The 24,891-nt window shown below is 40.5% G+C and overlaps 1 protein-coding gene across 1 annotated transcript in view; it reads right to left on the bottom strand.

Moving 5' to 3' along the window:
* Positions 1 to 24,891, bottom strand: part of KIF13B (kinesin family member 13B) — a 187,690-nt gene that overhangs the window by 102,925 nt on the left and 59,874 nt on the right. The window contains exons 4-11 of the mRNA XM_068974383.1: positions 21,400 to 21,460; positions 19,687 to 19,779; positions 18,290 to 18,470; positions 14,024 to 14,111; positions 11,738 to 11,872; positions 9,715 to 9,827; positions 8,468 to 8,579; positions 967 to 1,179 (exon numbers count right to left, since the gene is read on the bottom strand). Of these exons, the coding sequence (XP_068830484.1) occupies positions 967 to 1,179; positions 8,468 to 8,579; positions 9,715 to 9,827; positions 11,738 to 11,872; positions 14,024 to 14,111; positions 18,290 to 18,470; positions 19,687 to 19,779; positions 21,400 to 21,460 (996 nt within the window). The remainder of the gene's footprint in view (positions 1 to 966; positions 1,180 to 8,467; positions 8,580 to 9,714; positions 9,828 to 11,737; positions 11,873 to 14,023; positions 14,112 to 18,289; positions 18,471 to 19,686; positions 19,780 to 21,399; positions 21,461 to 24,891) is intronic.

Genomic DNA, 24,891 nt, shown 5'->3' with positions numbered 1-24,891 from the left:
CATGAGAAAGAAGAGGCTATGGTCCCAGGTCCAGGAAAGAATTCCACAGTGCTCAGAAATCATAGGAACAGAAACGCTAATTAAAGTAGGGATCCTGAATCTGACATTTTATCCCACTTTTGATAAAAAGCATTTGAAACTATTATATACAGGATGGATAAATAACAAGGTCCCACTGTCGAACACAGGGAACTATATCCGATGACAAACCATAATGGAAGAGAGTGTGGGAAAGAACACATATAACTAAATCACTATGCTGGACAGCAGAAATTAACACAGCACTGTAGACACGCTATACTTCAACAGACTTTCAAAAACTAAAACAGATCGGTGATTAGAATTGTGTAGGCTTCAAATTCAGTAACAAAACTATTTACTATAGCATGTTTCAACACAAAGGATAGTGACATAGAGCACTATGAAAAAGACGGCTACTTCTGCTCTAGAATATTTTTTCTTATGAACATAATTAACCCATAACATGAAAAGGCTAGATTATTATATTGTGCAAGACCATAGTATTTCTGTTTGGACTTCAACCTGCAAGCATATGGTTCTACAAAAACCTATTTGATTCCTCTTCTAATTAGCCTATGCCCACTGGCCACCATTTGCTGCACTAATATTAAGTTGTATCTGTTTTTGTTTCAAGCGCCTCTCTTTCTCTCCCCTATTCTACCTCTTCCCTCTTGTCTGTCGCCTGTTCAGTGCAAAGAAACATTTTCTCAGTTACCTTTACTCTCTCCTTCTAGTCAATCCTTAACACCTGTAAAAACTATCTAAATTTCAAGCATGACAATTTATCCGTCTTCCTTTATTACTCATCTCAAACCTCTCTTCCTATAGGAAATCCAAACATTTTGAGTAATATTCATCATTTAGGCCCCAAGGGGAAGACAATTCCAGTTCTAGCTTTACTAGACTTCCCTAGACCCACAGGCATGGCTCAGCTAGGCCTTATACCTCCGCTTTGGTTAGCTGCTCACGGAGTTTTTCTACTTCTTCCCGGAGATCCCGGATAATTCGTGCGTTGGGATCCTCATTCACCACAGCGTGGTTCACGATGTGCTTGGCACGATCTGCATACCGTAAGGTTGAAAGGGTTTCGTCGTAGTTGTCAGCTGCGGGGCTCACCGTAGCTACCATGGCGGTCTTGCTGTTACCCCCAAGGCTGTCCTGGAGGAGAAGAGAAACTGAATAGCTTTTACAAGTTGGAAGAAAGCATCATATGGGAATGCTGAAGTCAGAAATGGTGAGATAATGTCCCCAGGTCAAACACAGATTTAAGGGCAAAGCCAGGACTTAAATACAGGTGAACTGACTCTCAGTTCCTTGCTTTTTCTTCTCTGGCAAGCCACTTGTCTGCAAAAAGGAGCTTTGGTTTTTGAGAAAGAACAGAGGGAATGGTAATACAAAGAAGCCCCCTTTTATTTCAGTTTAATAAAAATTCATTCTAAGTAAATTTGTCATCTTTTAACAGGCAACATGATACCATAGGTCAGCAGACTGCTCAGAATAGAAAAGGATGCTTCCTTAGATACCTGCAAAATCTCCCTGAGAAGAACTGAACAACCCTAATAGCATTTGATCAAAGAGTGATTACCTACAATCTATTCCATAACACCACGTAGCTGGAGTGTCTTAAGCCATAAGGAACAATTACGGTCTTATTAAACAAAAGATACACTGAAGGTACTACAACTTATTCCCTCTGACAGCACTTCAAACACTACTTAAAACAGGCCTCAAGTTCTGTACAACCGCTGCTAGAGTTCAGACAAGGGTGCTAAAAAAAAAAAAAAAAAAAGACATTCATCTCCATTATACAAAACTGCTAACTAAATAAATAAGCTTTAGAATGGGCTGCAACCAATTCAAAAACCGACTTTCCCTTGACAGCATTAAAAATAACTAGATATAATTTGGCATTACAAAATGAGACTTGGAAAGTCAGATCTACCCCACGCCACTTTACCACATAAAGGCTACATGAACTCCAACTGCAGGAGGCGGCCTCAAAAATGACCCCCAGAGATCTCGCTTCCTGGAATTCACACCCCAGGGTCTCCCCTTCCCCGAAGTGTGGGCAGGACTTGCTGATCTGCCTCTGAGAAAGAGAACACAAAAGTGATGGCCTGCCATGTCTGAGACTAGGTTACAAAAGACTGGCTTCTCGGCACTTCCCTGATGGTCCGGTGATAAAGCATCCGCCTGCCAATGCAGGGGGACACGGGTTCCATCCCTGGTCTGGGAAGGTCCCACATGCCATGGGGCGACTAAGCCTGTGGACCACAACTACAGAGCCTGTGAGCCTGGAGCCCGTGCTCCACACCAAGAGAAGCCACCACAGTGAGAAGCCCGCGTCCTGCCAAGAAGCCCTCGCTTGCCACAACTAGAGAAACCCTGCACACAGTGACGAAGACCCAGTGCAGTAAAAAGTAAATTAAATAATTTAAAACAAAAACAGGCTGGCTTCTTTCGTGCGTGTTTTTCACCCTGAAAGAAACCATTGCCATGATGTGAGGCAGCCCCAGAAAGACACCACGGCGGTGTTTGGGAACACGTCTTCTGAAGCCTGTCCACAAGCACTCAGGTGAGCAGATCCAACCCCAGCAGCCTGGCAAGGACTGCAGCCACGGGAGACACCCCGGCCAGAATACTTGGGGGGCACCCGGAATCTTGCCCAGAGGAACTGAGATAACAGATGATGGCTGTCCTCAGCTGCTAAGTCTTGGGGGTATTACACAGCTATAGGTATACACCAGCCCTGGATGAGAGCTACCCAGAAGACTTCATTCAATAACCCCCCTTTCACCAGTGAAGTATCACTGAATTACAGACTTACAATATTACAGAGAACATTTAAATAGCCCAGTTAAGAAGAATTCATTAGGACATAAGAAAGCCAACCCTCTCTTCGGGCAGCATCAACCAATATAAAATTCTTTTTTTTTTTTTTTCTGGCCAAGCCGTGCGGCATGGAGGGTCTCCGTTTCCCGACCAGGGATCATATCTGTGCTCTGTGCATTGGGAGCATGGGGTCTTAACCACTGGACCACCAGACCAGGGAGGTCTCCCAAATTCTCACTTTTGAAGACAGGAATTTTTTTCCAGTATCAACATACCTAAAATTTGTTTGAACAACCTGTGATTTATAAAACTCTGCCCGTAGATGAGTTAGTCCTCAGCCTTGTGTGAATTAATTATTATCCCCATTTTACTGATGAAGAACCAGAGGTTCGTTGTGACAAAGGAGGCTAAACAGCCGGCCTATAGATCCAGAACTAGCAAACAGAAAATATTCCAGCCCAGTTGTACTCTACCTTCCAACCCATTATGATTTCTATCCCCCTCTAGCTGCCCACAACAGCACAAAAACAAAACAACCCTTGGCAACACAGAGTTCAGACCTGAAACCTTTCCAAACTGTTCTGTCCTAGTGCCAGAAACAAAATAACTCCCAACATATTGCTAATGGTTCAATATAATCACTAACAATATGTCCACTTATTCATCCATTACTAAGATTTTGGTTTTCCACAGGAAACATAGCTAAGATAATTACATCTTTGAAGAAAGTACTCTTCAGTGCATGAAAAGGAAGGAAATAAAAGTAATCTGGGCTTTAGGAAGCAAAGGCAGTTTCTACAAAGTCTGGATGGAACCGCTTGCTTCACTCCTCTTCTAGACACTGACCACGCACTGCCGGTGCCATCCTGGCAATTTGCAGAAAAAATGTCAAGAAGAATCCCATGCATGGTAATGCAGTTCAAATATTATATACCAAGATCACAGGAATTACATCTCTGGTTGGAATTCAGTCCACAAGCAGCACCATGTAAGACTGCCCTTCTAGAAGCACTGCATTCTCTCAGCCCACACCAGTAGCAAATGCTACTGGGGAAAAGCAGATTGCTAACAATGACTACCACAGGAGAAAAGCATGTGTATTGTGCTTCAGTTTGTGCTGAGGAAAGGAAACCTGGCAAAGGACAAATATTTGATATTTTAAAAGAGCTTGTGCCCGAGGAACAATATGCTTATATTCAAAAATGGCCTCACGCCACCAGCAAAAAGGAAACAGCAACAGAAGAACTGGCACGCGTTCAAGAAGAAAGTGGAATGCCTCTTGTTTACTCTTTAATTGTTTAATTAGGCAAATCAGATGAGCTTTGTTTCAGCAATGGCAAATTAAATGGACCTAAGAAAGAAATCTGATTTGGGCAAGTCGCAATTTTGTAAAGCTGAGAGAACTCTCTGAAGTCACCTAATCAAATTTTTTCATTTTACAGATGAGAAATTGAGACTCAGGAAGATTTACAGACTTACCAAAGGTCATAATGCTAGCGCAGAGAAGAGCTGAAGTCATTCATTCAGCTCTTCGTGGAGTTTATCATCTAGAGGGTGATGCTGGTGAGCAAATACTATCGGCTACGAACTAAAGTAAGGATGAATACAATATGGTCCGGGAAAACAGAGAAAGAGCAGAAAGCACAGTCTTCAAAGGTTAGGAAAGACTCCCAGAGACAGTGACATCTGACACCTAAATATGAATAAGCATCACTGGGGTAAAGGGGATGGAGAGGAAAGTATGAAGTGGGGTGGAAGAGAGGAGGAAGGATGTGCCCGGCAGAGTTAGAGCAAAGTCTTCATCACTCAGCTAGACTTGATCACGTCAAGAAGCAAAAGCTGAACAATGAGAAGTCGGGAGGAGCCGAGTAAACCACAAGTCTTTAAAGAATTTGGACTAACATAAGGCCCTCTGGAGAGTTACTGAAGAGATTTAAGTTTAAGAAGAGCACTGATTAAAAAAAAAAAGAAGAACATTGATTTTGAAAGACAGCAACCTCACTAAAGAACAGGATGGACTAGGAAAACTCAGGAAAGGAGTTTCAATCATCCAGGAGAGAGAAAAAACCCTTCATTATTCATTAGGGAAGTGGCAGTAAGGATGCAAAAACAGATGAATTTGAAGGACTTCCCCCTGGTGGTCCAGTGGTTAAGAATCTGCCTTGTAATGCAGGGGACAGTGGCTCCATCCCTGGTCAGGGAACTAAGATCCCACGTGTCTCTGAGCAACTAAGACCATGCACCACAGCTACTGAGCCCACGTGCCACAACCGGAGAGTCCGTGCCCCAGCAGTGAGAGATCCCGCATGACACAACGAAGATCCCACAGGCTGCAACCAAGACCCGACGCAGCCGAGTAAATACATAAATAATTTTAACAATAAATAATCTTTTAAAAGTAGATGAATTTGAAAGATATTCATTACTGGCGCATTCATTACCAGAAGTTATTTGATGTTAAAGAGAAATATGTAGAAAGTTGCAGAGATAAGCAAAAATCATCTTAATACGAAATGGTTCTCTAGTGACCACTGACCGAATGAGTAAGCATTCAAACACACCTGTGAGAAAAAGCAATCACATCCATCAACCCCCCTCAAATCACCAAGTGTGATCGGTTTCTAAGATGCTATAACATGGAGAGCACAACATAATTATAATGCATATACAATGCAAAAAAAAAAAGAAGTTGCAAACCTTATAAAGGATAAGCAATTTTATGAGTCCCATGGAAGTTACGTTAGAGAAAAGTAGAATTGTACCAGTTAAACAAGGATGAAGGAGAGTTTGACTAATTAAGAATTAAAGAAGGAAAAATCAACAGGGACATAGAAGGCACTTCAAAGGAGAATGATATGTGTATCAGTGGGTTCTAAGAGGCTATGGGGAAAACCATTTAAACCCTGGTATATCTTTACATAAATGCGCTACTTATGCCTTTATTGAAAAAAAATCATGTAGTTTTTTAGAAAAGATATGCCAACAATCAAGGAAACTATGCATTTTTTTTAGCCCACGGATGAACATATAGAACGTACAATTACAGGGCTTCCCTGGTGGCTCAGTGGTAAAGAATCTGCCTGCCCACGCAACACACATGGGTTTCACCCTTGACCTGGGAAGATCCCACGTGCTGTGGAGCAACCAAGCCCACGCACCACAGCTACTCAGCCTATGCTCTAGAGTCCCGGAGCTGCAACTCCTGAGCCCCCATGCCTCAGCCACTGAAGCCTGTGCGCCCAGAGCCCGTGCTCTGCAGGAAGAGAAGCCACTGCGATGAGGAGCCTGTGCGCCGCAACGAGAGCGTAGCCCTTGCTCACCACAACTTGGGAAAAGCCCATAGAGCAACAACCCAAAAGTAAACAGATAAAATTACACAATAAAAGTTACAATTACAGCCTAATTTTATCAAAGATAAATTGAGCTTTTAAAAAAAAAAAAAAAAAAAGAAGTGTTTAGTTTTGCTCAAGTTCAATTATATTCAACAGTTTCTACCACATTTGGTAAAAAAAAAAAAAAGTGCTTCTCTTTCTAATAAAAAGAAACCTTTGGTAAGAAGAGCACAGCCTAGGCAACAGCAGATGGGCAGCAATCTTGGATCCCAGTCTCGGTTCCCTCACTTGCTGGCTCTGCATATGCTGCCGCATCTGTAAAATGGGAACACTATTACCTGCCTTCCAAGGAGGCATGGTACATGATTCTCCTGACCCAAACTCTCCTGACTTCCAGCCTATCAATGGGATGGACACTCAATAATTAACCTAGGCCATGTTAACTATGTCAATTGACTGAAGATTTTTCTTATTGTTAGGTTAAATGGACTGAAGTAGCAACATCAGAACAACACAGCAATGAATATTCTTTTAAATCAGGCACATCCAGAAATTATCATAAATGTTCAGATGTTTCTATCAAAAGTGTGAGGAAGAAGTATTTCATTGAGAATTTCTTCTGGAAATGAAACAAATGAGATTTCAAGATAAACTGCTAACACAGGAAGACCAGACAATTATTTCCTCAGTAATTAAGTATTTTATATTATACCATATGGTTTTAATTCAAGAGTTATTTACAAGTGTTTTTTTTAATTTTTTTATTTGGAGGATAACTGCTTTACAATATTGTGTTGGTCTGCCATACGTCAATGTGAATCAGCCTACAAGTGGTTTCAATATCAAATTTTGTTTATCCTTTTGTTTTTAATGTCTATTTTTACTGCATTTTGGCCAAAAGAAGTAATCTACCTGATTTTCTACTGTGGCAAATTTCACTTAATGAGGCATGCTCAAATGGTGTTAAGAGTTTTAGAAAGCAAAGCTGAACATTAAGCAAGCCTTTGAGAGGATGTAGAAACTAGGAGGACATCCTTCTTCCTTCATAAGCACAGTTCTCTAAACATGTCAAGAGTAACTCAGAAGCTGTGGGCTTTACCATGCTGATTGCACTCAGCTCATCTTTACATGCTCAACTGCTAGTACAGAAACAGGTATTCAATAAATTCCTGACCAAGAAAATCAAGAGAACAGGCCAACATAAAGCTAAACAGGGCTTACAGAATTATTTTTCAATTTTAAAAACATTTTTTTAAAGAGCATTAGGTACAGGACTTCCCAGGTGGTCCAGACTTCCAGTGCAAGGGGCGTGGGTTCAAGCTCAGGTTGGGACACTGAATTTCCACATGCCATGTGGCACAGCCAAGAAAATTTTAAAATAAAAATGCTAAAAAGACTTCCTTGAAAACAAACCAAAAAAAAGAGCATTGAGGTAAAATATCTTCTTCTGGGTTGGCAACTTTATAAGGAGTTAAACTGTCACTAGATTTTATATCCTGTAACTTCCAGTTCAATACGCAGTCCATCATGACGACTCTATCAAGACAAAAGGGAACCCTGAAGACTAGAAGAAACCTTCACACTCCTATTACATGTCATTTCCGTCTCTCCCATGGAATCACCAACTCGTGGTATAGTGTTCTGTGCACACATCTCTCCCTTACTAGACTCTGAGGGATTACAGGACAAGAAGTGTCCAGCATTTCCTTATATCCTCCTCAGAGCACTTCATACAATTTTTTTTTCTTTCCTCATTTCCATCTCTCTCATTCACGCTGAATCAGTTAACCAGTGAATGACTGTGTGCTCTACTCTCTACCCTTTAACACCTTTAAGAAGCCAAAAGCAAATTAAAATGATCATGAGTAGTCTGGAAGTTAAACAGGAAAACAAGGTCCAAAAAGTACATCAGACAAAAGGGGTCAGTAAGAAGGCTGGAGCAGTCCGGCTGAGCCTGGAAGGCGGTGGAAACCCCTTTCTTAGGACTCACTCAGTTGTGAGACTAGCACTAGCTCTTTGTTCTGGTCCCCAAGTTTTAGAGGTGATAGTGCAATTGATTCCATGTGCCCCAAACCCCACTGCTTCCAGGTTCAGGTGAAATCAGGAAGAAATCTATGCTTAATCCATTAAAATTATAACTACCATGTAAGAGTCTAATGATTATCAATTTGAACACTGATGTAGAAAATTATAATCAGGAGAAATCAAGAGTCTACTCTTTATTATTCTTTTTTTTACCAACCACCAAGAGAATCCCAGAAAGGGGGTTGAAGACAACTTACTTTGAGCAGCCAAGTGAGAACGGAATCGCGGTATGGAACAAATTTATTCTTGCTTTTGCCAGCACCCTGATCTGCTAGGGCTGAGATAACCAGACCAAGGGTTGTGAGGGACCTGCATGGTGCAACAAACCGTAATAACTGTAAAAACCTGAGTATATCAAATGTCACATTTAAGCACAAAGATTGAACATCAAGATGCCTTTGTGCCACCCTGAGAACAGCACTTCTGTCAGCATTGTGCTGCTCAGGTTAAGAACACACAAACTCTAAAAGCTGACAGCCCTCTAATACTACTACTGTAAGCTATAAAATCGCTTGGTTCAATTTTTTTTTTTTCATTTTTGTATAAAGAAAATGTAAGCTGTAAACCACTAGGGCAAAATAATGGCACAAATGCCATATATCTTTAAGAAAGGATGCCAAGAACACAATGTAATTAACTAAAACATAGCACAAGGCAAAAACCTTTCTACGTATATAATACATAACAGCATAGCATCTGGACGATGCTGTTCTATGATATTCAGTTGGTTACTGATGACTGTCTCGCTATGTCCTTCTGGGAGCCACAAAGATGGAAAAGATTCCTGCCCACTAACACAGGCTCGCAATTTAGCTTAAGGTAAGAAAATATGTAACCATACGTAGGACTTGATGCACCAAATATTACTTGGTAAAGTAAAATCTTAGTATAAATAAGGACCACGGCTGTCATAAAAGGAAAAGTCCAGCGTGGTCAGTACCCATGCTGTTGTTTGCTCAGACACACTCATGCCAAGAGTCTGACACTCCGCTTATGCTTGTTCTCGTCTATAGCTCAGATCAGCGGCTCACAACTCGAGGGTGACTGTGTCTCCACAGGGAGCAACGGGCAATATCTGTAGATAACCCAGGTTGGCACAACCCGGGGCTGGGGCGGCAGGTACCAGCGCCACCTAGTGAGCAGAGGTCAGGGGCATGCTACCAGGCACAGGACTGCCCCCTGGACAAAGAGTTCCCGGGCTGGAACCTCAGTAGGGCTGCCCTTGGGGAACCTTTGACTTGACTGAGGCTGTGTTCCTGGGCCTCAGCAGACACTTCAATAAAACACAGAACAGGCTCGGCCCTTAAAAAATACTATGAAAAAAGTTCTAGTTATTCTTTATAGCCTCATTCATTCCAGAACCCTATTCTTTAAAAAACTATACCAGTCCCTTTTGGGGCTACTAAGTCACTGAAGCAGTGCGGCGGGCTTCCGGACAACGTACTTGTTGATGTTGCTGCCCTCTTTCAGCCGGTCACCTGCCGCTCCCGTCTTCGTCGCTCGCTCGCTGCCAGCCAAATCGACCAAGCTCAGCTTGCCCACTTTCTCTCCAGAAGTCTAGGGAGCAAATCGACAAATACTCAAAGTTTAAGAACACAGAAAGTGGTACATTTCTACCAAATGAATTTACTGTCTGAATCCTTTATTAAAGTGTATTTTTCATTTTAAAATTAATTTGCACTGCTATAAATCAATGTAAGAAAACTATACAGCCTAGTGGGAGAGACATATAAAATTGTACACAGCTACTAACCCAGAGAGGAAACTATCTCCACAAAAAACCACTGTGACTCCAAAATGGTACATTTTGAAGGGAACCTAACAAAACTTTCACAGCGAAATACATAAGAGCATTACAAGTGTAAATTTTAATATATGAAACTGTGCCTAAAATTTCATCTAGACTAATAATCTCGAGGGAAAATATTTGCATTTCTTATGATATTAAAAAAGAAATTGACTTTATCCAACAGAAAGATCCCTCAAAAACCTAATGCATTGTAAAATGTTTTCATATTGTTCATATAATAATTCTCTTTTCCATAATTTACATATTTTCCTAGTTAAGGTATTTATATATGCTGACATTTTCCTTTATCAAAAATATTCTATTATCAAATCACAGACATAACTGATATTTTGTACTTTAGCAGCAAATATAAGAAATGTGAGAAACTGCATTTCTGGATCATTTTTTAAAACTTTCTTTTAAAATATACATTTATATTTATTTCCATAAGTAAACATGTTACTAACAAAAAGGAATTCAGCTTCCCAAATCAAAAGTACTTTTGGTTTGGAAAAAAAATGTCAGAATGTTTTTTGTTTTATGCTGAAAAGGAAGTAGAAAACAAAGAACTTTCTGTCATTACACTGATCTTGCTGTGATGGTAAAAGAAGAAAACTATGCTCTCAGCAAATGAAAATCTTGCCAAAATACAGCACTTTGCCTGGGTGATCATTTTAGCTTCTGGTACTTGAAACGGATTCACTGCAGGGTAATAATAAAATATGGAAAAATTCACATACAAACTAAGAAGGAAAACACAAATGTATGAGTCAACAAGAAGTTTTCAGTGTGGTAGAAGCACATATCTCTGGTTCTGTTGATCTTCATAAGTTAAGGCCAAATGCTCAAAAATGATTCTATGAATCTAGAATCTTAGACTACAAGTTCTCCAGTAAAACTTACTCCTTCTAACACTCAGCTTTTTAGCATAAGGTAACACTTCAAAGGAAATCTCACTATATCAGCTAGGGTGTTATTACCTTACACAATTTGCCATCAGAGTTTAACGTTCAAAAAATGCTGTGGCAGAGACTATAGGCCATCAGTTGGTATAGCTTCTGTTCCAACTTCCTTCAGGTGAAGAGAGTAGAGAGCTAAAACCTACATTTCTCAGACTCCCTTGCAGCCAGTGTTCAGGATGTGATTTAGACTCTGTCAATCAGATATTCTTGCTTCAAATTTAAAAAGCAGAAACACAGTAGAGGTCAAGCACATTCTGGCTTTTTCCACGGGCAAGCAGGAGCATGGGTATATGAGTTTTCCAAACAGTGTCCCAGCTCACATTCTCCAACTTCCAGGGCTCCAAGAGGGCAGCCTCACTGACTCCTGTATCTTGGGTCACAGCTCTGGGATGTGCCTGGAACTCACAGGTCTGGGGGTAGCCACAGAGGTAGTACTATCCTCACTGGATGAGATCTGCACTGTTCTGGAGATTATTTCTAGAGACTGAGTTCAGAAACCACTTCTCAGAAGGTATATCAACAATATCATCATCCAATTCCCTCCATTCAATCCTTTCTGCTTACCTAGAGCGGCTTCTATTTCTTGTCCTGAGTCCTAACTGATGCACATGTCTGGTTACAACTTTAAATCATCTAACACCAGAAGGAATAAGATAAACCATAATTCACTTTAGAAATTGGAAAAAAAAAAAAAAGTCATGCATCTGAATACCTACCCCAGACTTCACATCGTATAAAGTGTGTGTGAGGGTGATTTTGAACACTGCGTGTGATCGGCTGCTCTCCTCATTCATGTTGGTTGCAGCAACTGTACGGGATTTGTTACCCTCAGACATCAAAGACTCAATATCCTACATGGAAACAAATCACAGACACACACCTTATTATCTAATAAATATGAAAACTCTGCTATGCTACGAAATGCATGTCAATTTTCACTGCTTAGTCGGCCACAGCTGGAGTTTATATTCTGTTTTCCAATGAACATGAAGCCCCATAGCGTATAAGAACCGATACTATCTCTGAAAACACAAAGAAAATACATTTACTGTAGGTGTAGAATAAAGTGTCAGCTCTGACCAAGAGTTAGAAAAGAGTAGAAGCTGCATGTCAAAGTCCCACAGGATGGACAAACATGCCTTGCCAATCCTCATCTCACCTAGAAATTAGGAAATCTTTAGCTTATTTAGTTATAGCGGTAGAAGTTATTAAATCAAATTAGACTGTATGACTAAACAGCAAACAAAAATAATTTGTAACCCCTCCCTGCAGGCATAGCAGTGGATCACTAAATTAGTGTATATCTTACCAGACCTGTTTTTAAAAATGAGAACCAGACTAATTTTCTGCATGGATTTACTAAACTTCTTTACCATTATAGCTAAAACAGAGACAGCATAATATACTGGAAAGATTATGGGATCTTCATTTTTTAAAAAATGTTAAAGGCTCTAAAAAATTTATTTAAGCAACCTGAAACAAGTTTCATCACAGTGGGGCTTCCCAGGTGGCACTAGTGGTAAATAGCCTGCCTGCCAATGCAGGAGACTTAAGAGATGTGGGTTTGACCCCTCAGTCAAAGATATCCCCTGGAGAAGGAAATGGCAACCCACTCCAGTATTCTTGCCTGGAGGATCCCATGGACAGAGTCCGGTGGGCTACAATCCATAGGGTCACAAAGAGTCCGACACAACTGAAGTGACTTAGCAAGCACACAAGTAACAACACAGCTATACCATCATCTACCTTCCAGGGATTTAATGAGAAACAAGAAAGATACACTTGTGAGAGAGCCTACTAAGTGCTTCCTTTTATCCAGTCTCCTGTACTTTCCAGTAAAGGAACCCCATCTTTAGCTGAGCACACTGCAGTGGAACCAAGAGACTGCGCTTCTCAGAGGCCGTTGCAAACGAGACAATTTACCTAATAGTACCTAACACTTATATGATACCCTAGAGTTTTTGAGGACTTTTCACATGCATCAACTCATCTGCTCTCTTCCAGGAAGCCTTCCTGGATACTGCTCTCCCCAGATATCTACATATCCATTTAAGTTAGGAACTCCACATTCAAACTACCATGAATCTGAAACACACATTTCGCACTGCACTTAAAATCATGTTTTTTTTTATAATACCTTTAAAACATCTGTAAGCATCTTGAGGGAACAGACCTCATTCATTTATTATTTCTTCAGCACTTAGCACAATGTCTGGCACAGGAGAGGTGTTCAATAAGTGTTTACTAAATGAAGTATCATTGACCAAATGACAGAATTTGCTTCATGAACAAAGGAACTACTGACTCTACTTCGAAAGATAGTCAAGACAATAAAACTAACTTCCATTCTAAAAATTAGGACAGAGACGCTTGGTGAGATGGAGTAAACGTTCCAGAGTCATACAGGAGTCACGTGAGAGGACTGTCACCAAATCAAGTCTCTGACTTTCAATTCAGTGTCTATTACATCACGGCTCACGCCACCCCCGTTTCCCCAAAGAGGGAAGCCTGACAGGTTCACACAAAGCATAACTGTGACGTCTGAAAATGAAGAGAACTAGTAACTAAAGGCCACTGAGAGATTCTCTCAAATTAGAAACAGGCTTTGAATTCCAACTATTCAACTCATATTTAATTTCATTAAATCACCAAAATCATAAGCAACATCATTATTTTATGTACTACTATGGAAGAAAAAAATTCTGCTATTTATCATTTTAAGATATAACCGTAAGGAATATCAGTTTCAGAGCTCAAAAAATATGGAAAAAATGTCTCACAACAGATGAACAGGTATGCCTTGCAAACATGTATACCTTCTCTTAAAATTAAACCGACTTAATAACCATATATAGCTTTTTAATAAAGAGCTCTGTTAAAACGTTGACTTATTAAAGTGATGCTATAACTTTTTCTATTGCAAAAAAAAAAAGGTCACAAATTTAGCAACAACAAAATTTGCTACCGTGAATCTTAGTAGTTGACATAAAGGATGCTGTTACCTTGTAGCTTGTGACAGCCAGTTTAGACAGTCCATCCACATAGGGTCCCAACACACTGTGTTCTCTGACTTTTAACGTCTGACGGCTTCTGCTCGTTAAAAACAAAAGAAACAATTTTCAAACAATAACCTGTTTAGGAAAGGACTCAACCACGGCTCCATAAAAATACAGACTGAATTCAATAAAGATCCCAAATAAACAGAACAAACAGACTTGATCCCAGAAGAATTTAAACCAAAACTTAAGATTCTTGACTAGTAAGAAAAACTTCATAATGGGGCAAAATATCACATAATTCAAAAGGGTACACTGTGGGATGTCCACTACCACAAAGAATGCAGAGTTGAATAAATACAAACAATCTGCTTGTCACATCACAGAATGCAGCACAGAGAGCAGAAAACTAGATAAAAGTAAACTGCGCCAGAAAGAAAGCGACAGACCAGTCTCGATCGTGAATAAAGACAAACACAGACAAAGACAAAGACAGCAGGGTGAATAGAACAGCGAGTTAAAACCATAAAACTGGACTGCCCGGGACTGCGAGGTGGTTTCAATATTGAGAAAAGATTCACGTCTTTTATCAAAATGATAAGACTAAAGAGGAAAAAAAAATACCATTTCCATAAGTGATTTCAATAAACTGAAAAGTGATTCAGTAAAATTAAATACTCATGAGTTAAACAATAAATAAATAAACCTTACGAACAAGGAACTGATAAAACCAGTAAAGGGAACCTGCCAAAACCCTGCAGCTCACAGTGTACTTAATGGCATCAACCAAGAAATAATAAGGATATGTGTCACTGACTAACTCTATGCGAAAAAGCTCGTCACAAAGTGTAAACATTACTTTTCTTGGGGGGCTGTACCATGCATCTTTTGTGATCTTAGCTCCCCAACCAGGGACCGAACCTAAGCCCCAGCACTTAAAGGGTCAAGTTCTAACCACTTGACCACCAAGGAATTTCCTAAACACTGCAATTTTTAAAAAGACTACTGATGATAAGTTTAGAAATGAGTCTTGTTCTATGTAAATCATTATTTTCTAATAATTTAGAATCTACAGTATCCTAGGATCAATCACCAAAACTTACTACTATAAAACTGTATATAAAAGTGCATAAAGAGTATTCACCTTAGTTCTGATCTCTGGATACATACTGTATTACAACATTTTTCCTTTCATTTTTCCCTATTTCTTAAAGATAATGCATACTGCCTTATCTCTTGAGTAAAATATAACTACATCACAACACACAGTACATGGTGAATCAATAAAGTCAGTACTTGAGTCAAGTAACGAGGTTCTCTCAAACAATCCTTCATTGAAAAGGAATCATAGAGCTTTTACTTCACTCACTTTGGCTCTTCAGAAACACTACAGAAATTCTCGAGAAATTTTCATGAAGGAAACAACCACAGCTAACACTTATTGAGCACTTACTACGAGCCAGTAAATATTCTAAGATCTCAGTCTATCTTCACGACAGCCCTCTGAGATATTATGTAATGTTATCACCCCTTCTGGACAAATGAGGTCTAGAAAGCATAAGGAACCTGCTCAACAGGTAACAAGTAGAAGACCGGGATCCAGTGCCAGGTGATTCCAAAGCCCATGCAGTTAATTACTACACTATACACAAGACAAGCATATATTATTAAAGACTTAGCAAATTGTAGATAGTGAAGCTCAAGTTAGGGCTTCCCAGGTGGCTCAGTGGTAAAGAATCCACCTGCCAATGCAGGAGACTGGAGTTTGATCCCTGGGTTGGGAAGATTCCCTAGCGCAGGAAAATGGCAACCCACTCCAGTATTCTTGCCTGGGAAACGCCATGGAAGAGGGGCCTGGTGGGATACAGTCCATGGGATTCCAAGAGTTAGACGCAACTAAGCATGCATGCACGCAAAGTTCAAGCTATTCACACAAGCACTGTGGAGTATAAAACATGAGAATGAAGTCAGCTAAGAACTTCTGGAAAGAGTAGGTCTAGGGTCTCAAGGAAAGTGATGCTCTTCAGAGATGAAGGTGCAAGAAAAAGTACTGAAGGCAGAACAGGAAAAGTATGGGGCACGGTATTTAGCAAATGTGGGTACCCAGGCCATGGTTTTCCTCCCTCTGGACTCTGGTTTCCTGTTTTGACATCTGTACATCTGTCGTCCAGTCCACTGAACAGCTGGGTCCCTTTTCAAATCCCTGACTTCTCCATAACTCCACGCTCGGGCACAGCTGTCCTCTATGCCTGAATTATTCTCACCCAGCTTCTCAGTAACAAACTCCTACTCAGCACAAAATTCATCAAGCACTCTCAGTGAAATCGTCCCTTCTCTCCTGGGCAAAGACAGTCAGTCAGTCCCTCTTTGCTCTCACGTATTTTATGTAAGCCTCCTTTACAATGTAAAAGCCTTACTGCATTGATTACATAACTATTTGTTTCCAGAACTCCCAATCTGACTGGATAAAGACGACGTGGTGCATATATACAATGGAATATTACTCAGCCATTAAAAAGAATGAAATAATACCATTTGCACAAACATGGATGGACCCAGAGAGTGTCATACTGAATGAAGTAAGTCAGACAGAGAAGGAGAAATATTATATGACATCCCTTACATGTGGAATCTAAAAAGAAATTTTACAAATGAACTTACAAAATAGAAAGAGACTCACAGACTCAGAAAACAAACTTACAGTTGCTGCAGGGGGAAGGGATCACTAGGAGGTTTGGGAAGGTCATGTACACACTGCTATATTCAAAATGGATAACCAACAAGGACCTACTGTGCAGAATATGGAACTCTGCTCAATGTTATGTGGCAGCCTGATGGGAGCGGGGTTTGGGGCAGAATGGATACATGTGTATGTACGGCTGAGTCCCTTCACTGTTCACCTGAAACTACCACAACGCCATTAATCGGCTATACCCCAATACAAAACAACAAGTTTAAAGTCTGAAAAAAAGGGAAAACTCCCATTCTGCCCACTGTGAGCTCTTCGTCTGTGACTGCATGGTGCCTGGCATCCAGGGGCTGCTCGATCAATGTTATGTAAGGTTTTGAATAGAAACCTAAGTGCCAAGGATTCCGTGGCAGTGCAGGGGCCAAGGTTCTATTATATATCTGGCTGAGGAACTAAGATCCCACAAGCCACGTGGTGAAGCCAAAAAAAAAAAAAAAAAAGAAACACTAAGTACCAATTCAGTCTCATTCAGAAAGGCCTGCAGATGGTTATCTTTGTTAAAGAAATCAAGAGGCCAGTGAGGAGTTGATCAGTTTGGTTTTCTCCTGATGGAAGGCCACTGACTTCACCGCTTCTAAGACCAGCTTTCCTTGATCATCTTTTTCACCCAAACATAACTAGATGTGCCCTAGGCATCCTCCACACTTTCTGTAAGCCTCAGCTCACATGGCTCTCTGACCTCCCCAATGCTGTTCTTACAGCAATAAGCCACAAGCTGCGGTTAGTATCTGTTTCTCTCTCTCCATTGTTGCACTTCCTGAAAATCTGAACTCTGAGAACTCTGTGCAATGAGCAACTTTCCTCAGATAGCCCCTTATCTTCCTCATTAGCTTCAGTTATGACTGCAGAGTGAAGCCATCATTTTCGAAGGCTTTCTAACACTTTGAAGCCACTTCTTTCAAAGTCTATGCCACAAAAATGATGAGGGTCAAAAGTCCTTAGTACAAATCACAATGTTAGGGCTATGAGGTTAGCGCTGTTGTATTAAATAAAACCAATTTAAATACATAAGGAAAGAAACCAAAGTCGAGGCCATGAAATGGGACAGTCTCTTCTTCTGAGAATCATTGAAACGAACCCTATAAAAGTCCAGGTTTCACTGTTTCTGATTATGCCTCTCCCTCACTTCACAGCCTGCAAACAAATGGATGAATTCCATCCAAAACTTCTCGTTTTAAAACAAAGAAACACCCTACTTGATTAAGGATACCAGTTATCCTGATATGCAGTACGTTAACTATCATTACATATTTTTTCTCTGTGGCTCTGAATATGTCTGAGAGAGGCAGTATACAGCTCAAACAGATGCAGCTCAGCCATGCTTCCCAGCCCAACTCAGCCCAAGTTCACAAGCCCAGAACTGGCTGCAGGAAGCCACTTAATAGAATCAAAAACAAATCCCAAAGACAGGAACTAGATAAATAACTCTACCAAAGTTCAGTATAAAGCATTTCACTTAACCCAATTCACGAAGTCTGTTTTAGTCTCTAATATCATAACATTCAAACCTCAAAGTCATTTACCCTTTGGGATCAAGAAGGTCTCTAACTTTTTCGTTATAAATTTCCATGTAGGACACTTCTACTTTAAAACTCTGCTCTTCATTTTCCTCTTTCTGGGTTCGCTCAAAGAGCCCACTGCAGAGTCTTGGGATTAATCCAGGTTGGTCAGCCGTGCCCATCATGGTGTAAGATTTTCCAGATCCTAAAAAAGTGGAAATCATAGTTATTACTGTCTCCTTGAGAAGTTTAAATACACAGCCCTCTTTCCATTGCTCATAATAAAGCCCTAGCACTTAGCAAAATGCCCAAAATAAGGAATGTACCCAAATGCCATGATGACACTCATAAGCAGACTAGCTTTCCTAGTTGTACATGTAAAAGTCACTGGTACACATTCTTTAGGAAGAAAAACAAAAACCTTCTTTAACCACCCTTATACTAAAAAAACAAAATTACCTACAATGACTAAAAAATTGTGAGGTCTGAACAGTTCTCTAAAATTGAACTGGAAAGATCCATATGATGAATGCTATGTGCTTGCTCCCAACCACTAATCATAGCACAAAAAACATATATGCCGTCTCCGCAGGCCCCAGAGCAAATTAACTCTCTACCACTACGCTCTGGCAACGGCATAGAAATCAGAGACATTTTTTTCCTAGTACAAATTTATTTTCTCCATTGCACCAAAAATACGTATTCATTTGAGAACATTTACAAAACATGAGAAAACAGAAAGGAAAAAATTAAATCACTCATAGTGCTAAAAAGAATTTTAAGTCTTGAATATATCACAGGCATGTTTCTCTTGAAGAACAATTTTCAACTGGACAAGCTATACAATAAATCCTGATAAAATCTTTTTTGTGTGTGTCGCTCAGTCCAACTCTGCAACACCATGAACTGCAGCCCACCAGGCTCCTGTGTCCAAGGGATTCTCCAGGCAGGAATACTGGAGTGTGTTGCCATTTCCTTCTCCAGATAAAAATGACTCCTTCACTTTATTATTTTAATTTAAAAAAAATTTTTTTTTTTTGTATTGAGGTATATGGCCTGTTAACAGTGCTGATGGTTTCAGGGGAACAGAAAAGGGACTCAGCCATACACACACATGTATCCATCTCCCCCAAACTCCGCTCCCATCAAGGCTGCCACATATCATTGAGCAGAGTTCCCTGTGCCATTAGTAGGTTCTTACTGGTTATTCATTTTAAATACAGAAGTGTGTATATGTCCATCCCAAACTCCCTAACTGTCCTCTTCCTTTCTTGTTGGCCACAAAGGTACAGAAGTCAAAAGACTCCTTTATCAATCATAACTGCTAAGACGCTAGCGATAGGTATTCTTTTTGGTATTTTCTTTGTTAGGATTGTTAAAGCTTAAAAGAAAAAAAAAACACCAGATTATTTAACAATTACCAGTCTGTCCATAGGCAAAGATACATGCATTGTAGCCATCAAAAGCATTCTGCAGGATATTCTCACCAAGGCACTTGAAAACATCATCTTGACCTGAAAGAGAAAAACACAGAGAAAACAGATGTTTTAAGCCAAAACCACACATGAACAATTAAAAACAAACAAACCCTCAAAAATGTACCTTTTGTTTTTTCAGTTTGTTTATCTACCAAACAAGATTTTTTAAACTTGATGAATGCTTCTTTGGAAGCAGTCATTTCTAGTTAGCATATGTCAGAAAATGAGTGAAAAGTTCCTGATGATATAAACTTGAATAAACACTGGCCAAAAAAGTAGACCAATGAACTTCTATTTTATTTTATTTTATTTTTGAACTTCTATTTTATAAAGAATCTGATATATATGCTTAGGACCTCGGTGGACCTGAATTCAACTATGGACCACTCAGACAATGCCTCTCCTGAGCGTGTGCTGAAGTTCAAAACAATGGTATGTGTCAAATTCCCTCTCTTTTTCCCTCAAGGATAATGTTTAATTACAGATCAGCTGGGAGAGGGAGGAAGGTCTGGGACATTTCTTCTAGCTTTCAATCATGAACATAAAGAGTACGGTCAGATCGCCTTCACAGGCTAAATTAAATGTGTCAATAACCAAGTGACCTTGACAAATGATTCAACTTCTTTGAGTCTTGAAAAAAATATGGAAAAATTGGATGCTGTTATGTTTGTTATATTTTGCATGCTATAAATAGCATTCCATTATGCCTCATTTCCTAATTAATTTACCAGGTTAGTGCATCACCACAACTCTGATACTGAAGCAATCTTTTTTTTCCCAGGCCATGCCGCATGGCTTGTGGGATTATAGTGATCCGCAATCAAACCAGGGCCTTCAACAGTGAAAGTATGGAATCCTAACCACTGGAGTACCAGGGAATTCCCTGAAGCAATCCTTAAAGTCATCACTGGGCTCAGCCAGCCCAAATTAACCTCAACTTTTTGAAACAGCTATAGAATGAACTGTTTCTCACGATAAAGGTCAATAAGACACTCAATATTTAAAAAATTTCTTAGGAAACAGGTGTCACAAGCAATTAGGAATAAAGAAAATATAAGGCTGCCACTTAGTCTTTTTTAGATTTTTTTTTTTTTAATTTGGCAGTTGCTATAGTCTTAAACTTGTAGTGAAAAGGGGCCTGAGACAGTCATCACTGCGGAGAATAAAAGAACAGAATCCCAGAACAAATTTAGAGGGAATATGGCATATTCCTCTCCACTGAAGAGGAAATAGGAACACTGAAAGCCTAAGTGATTTATTCAAAGAGACAGTCAGGACTGGAGCTTGGATTAAACTCAGGGTTTCCTTTCCTTCTTGGCTAGAGTTCTTTCATTTCACCAAGCTGGCTCTCTTGACCACATCGCCAACATCTAAGGGAAGCGACGGGGCTACGGACTGCTATGGTCCCACGTAAGGCCCGGCCTGCGCTTAAGAAAACCTCAACTGTGAGCCCTGTTCATCTAACTTTATCATCTTACACCATCAACAGTGCACTGTTAATCTCCCATTTCCCAATTAGGGTAAACACTCCAACAGCAAAGACTGGAGCACGGTCGCTGTATAGTTTCTAAAATCATACTACTATGAAACTGCACAGAAAACATCTTAAAACACCCATCTATATTATCAGGAGTTAACAGGATGTTGGGCTCTTACCTGCGTACTTGTCTCTGACAGACTCATCCATAGACCAGAAACAGTGATCATATGCAAATACCTGTTGAAAAATAAAAATAATGAAGTACGTGTTAAAAACAAAATGCAGCCAATGGGAGTTTGCTGCATGACTCAGGGAACTCACACTGGGGCTCTGTAACAACCTAGACGGGTGGGAATGGGCGGGAGGCTGGAGGGAGATTCAGGGGGGAGGGGACGCACGTGCACCTATGGTTAATTCATGTCGACATATGACAGAAAGGAAACCCATAGTGTAAACCAATCAATTAAAATAAATATTTTTTAGGAAAACTGTAACATACTCATGATGTTATAACAATGGCATAACTCTGATAACATGGTTCATAATACTGAAACAAAAACAACTCACTCTTACAATGGAGGTTAGTTATTTACAGGACAGTCTTACAAAGACAAAGCACCCTGTACATAATATAGATCTTGAATTCACACAGAAAACTCTTTACAATGTGATGTGAAAAGGGAGGAGGTCACGAAGCAATATGTATAATATGATGGCCATTAAACACACAGAGTTGCATATATAAAGTTCATTAATGTGTGGTAAGATTACTGATATCTTTGTTTCCTTATGTTTTTATGTATTCTCTACAGTCTTACTATTCCTCAGAGAAGACAAATTTTTTTAAAAATGTAAAGATGATTACCACAGCATACTGCAAATGCAGATTCTTTAAATAAACTATAGCACACCCATAGTCAATATACTATGTAGCTTTAAGAACACAGAAGAGGGGCTTCCCTGGTGGCTCAGACAGTAAAGAATCCACCTGGGATGCAAGAGACCTGGGTTTGATCCCTGAGTTGGGAAGTTCTCCTGGAGGAGGGCATGGTAACCAACTCCAGTATTCTCACCTGGAGAATCCCATGGACAGAGGAACCTGGAGGGTTACAGTCCAGGGGGTCGCCAAGAGTGAGGCACGACTGAGCAACTAAGCACAGCACACGAAAAAGTCTGGACCAAGATCCCATCTTTGTACAAAAATCGACAGGTATCAAAAGTAGGAAGACTATACAATGGACGTACTGGTAATACATAATGCTACTTTGTGAGATACCACAAATGATTTGCCTTGACCTTTTATGCTTATTACTTTCTAAAATATGCTCTTTTTTAAAGTGATCTTTTAAGTCTTTTTCACTGATTATAGTTTAATTTTTTTGGATTTCAGGTTCAATAATTTAGTCTTTAAAAAGTTTTAAGGGTAAGTTGCTTTTCAATTCATTTCAGTTTGCCCTTCAAACCCTTCCACTTGGAGTGTGCTCCCTCACGTCCTGATGGCAGTTTTCCTCTTGGCTTTATAGATTAGTTTGCAAGCACATCTGAATTGGGAGCCTGTTTTATGGTTTACGTGATTGCCTGTTTCTTTCCTCTTCCTTTGGCCACCTTTACACTGCCACTCCTAGCTACTGAAGCCCAGGTCTGGGTCTTTTCAAAGCCCAGTGTCTCTATTCCCTCCTATGTATACAGAAATTAGCTCAGTATGCATATGTGTGCATGGCCAGTTGTGTCCGACTCTGTGACCGCACGAACTGTAGCCTGCCAGGCTCCTCTGTCCATGGAATTCTCCAGGGAGGAATACTGAAGTGGGTTGCCATTCCCTTCTCCAGGGGATCTTCCCAATTCAGAGATCGAACCTGGGTCTCTTGCATTGAAGACAAGATTCTTTACCATCTGAACCACCAGGGAAGTCCAATTAGTTCAGTGGTGGTGGCCAAAAGCCTTTTTTAAGCCTTCTTTCATGATGGAGCCTCACCCAAATCAGTTTTCACATGGATGAACTTCTCAGGTCCTCGACCACACATCAGGGTCCCCTCTAGTCTGCAAGGGCTGCACCTCTGAGGACCTGGGTCTGATCTCACGGCCCAGGAAACACACTAATTCAGTCCCAGCCTTCTGCAAGCCCTCGAAGTGACATGTGTTGTTTCTGAATACAAGGACATGATTTTTAATATTTTTAAATATGTTATCTGTCCCTGCTCTGAGTTTGGAGTTGGCAGAAGAATGTTTCTAGGTGAACTCACAAGGCTATCTGGACCCTAAATCTAAAAGTTAAGGTTTTTAAATAAGGAAATTAGATTAGGTTGGTAAATGAAGTATGCATGCCTATCTATATCCACCTCCACCCGAAATTAATTCAAAATGATGGCAGGAGTGAGGGAAAGAGCCAAAAAGGGAAAGAAAGGAGGCAAGGAGAGCAAGTTTTTGAAAGTGGACCAGAAATTGAGAACCCCTGAAAAACAGCTGCAATGAGACGGATGGCAGGTAGAGTGGGGTGGGGACCGTGGAGAGAGCACAGGGCAAATAAATAGCTGCGGGAGGAGATGGCTGCAAAGCCGAGAGCAGCTCCGGGAGGAAGCCAGGGGAAAGTCAGATGAGTGGTCGCAGCCCTGGGGGCAACCAACTGGGTGACTGGCTAGAAACACCTTTAGAGCAAGGAAGGATCAGAACACCCACATCTGTGCAAAACAGTGACACCAGGCATTTGTTCCCTAGGGTGGGACAGTGATGCCAGAGCAAGGATAAAAGGGGTTACAGAAGTTCAGTATCTGACAGCACCTGCAAAGAGGTGGGAGGCCTGGGGTCCGGCAACTACCACCCAGCCTCAGCACTACATCATACATTACCAATCCTCAACATTTCCCCGGAGCTGACCATGTGTCTATCAGCAGTCGAGGCTCACTACGTCAGCAATTCCCCAACAGGGAGAGGAGTACATCAAGGCTGTATATTCTCACCCTGCTAATTTAACTTATACATAGAGTACATCATGTGAAATGCCGGGCTGGATGAAGCACAAGCGGGAATCAAGACTGCCAGGAGAAATATCAACAAGCTCAGATATATAGATGATACCACCCCACTGGCAGAAAATGAAGAGAAACTAAAGAGTTTCTTGATAAGGGTGAAAGAGGAGAGTGAAAAAGCTGGCTTAAAAACTCAACATTCAAAAAAACTAAGATCATGGCATCCAATCCCATGACCTCATGGCAAATAGATGGGGAAAAGTGGAAACAGTGACAGTTTTTATTTTCTTGGGCTCCAAAATCACTGCAGATGGTGATTGCAGCCATAAAATTAAAAGATGCTTCCTCCTTGGAAGAAAAGCTATGACAAACTGAGCATATTAAAACACAGAACACTTTGCCAACAAAGGTCCATACAGTCAAAGCTATGGTTTTTCCAGTAGTCATGTATGGATGTGAGAGCACCGAAGAATTGATGCTTTTGAACTGTGGTGCTGGAGAAGATTCTTGAGAGTCCCTTGGACTGCAAGGAGATAAACCTGTCAATCCTAAAGGAAATCCTGACTTATTCATTGGAAGCACTGATGCTGAAGCTGAAGCTCCAATACTTTGGCCACCTGAAGTGAAGAGCTGCCTCACTAGAAAAGACCCTGATGCTGGGGAAGACTGAGGGCAGGAGAGGTGGGCAACAGAGGATGAGAT

This window comes from Capricornis sumatraensis, chromosome 6 (genome assembly GCF_032405125.1).
Source record: "Capricornis sumatraensis isolate serow.1 chromosome 6, serow.2, whole genome shotgun sequence".
Taxonomy (NCBI): Eukaryota; Metazoa; Chordata; class Mammalia; order Artiodactyla; family Bovidae; genus Capricornis; species Capricornis sumatraensis.
The sequence above is the reverse complement of the archived record's forward strand: the minus strand, read 5'-3'. Positions and strand labels throughout refer to the sequence as shown.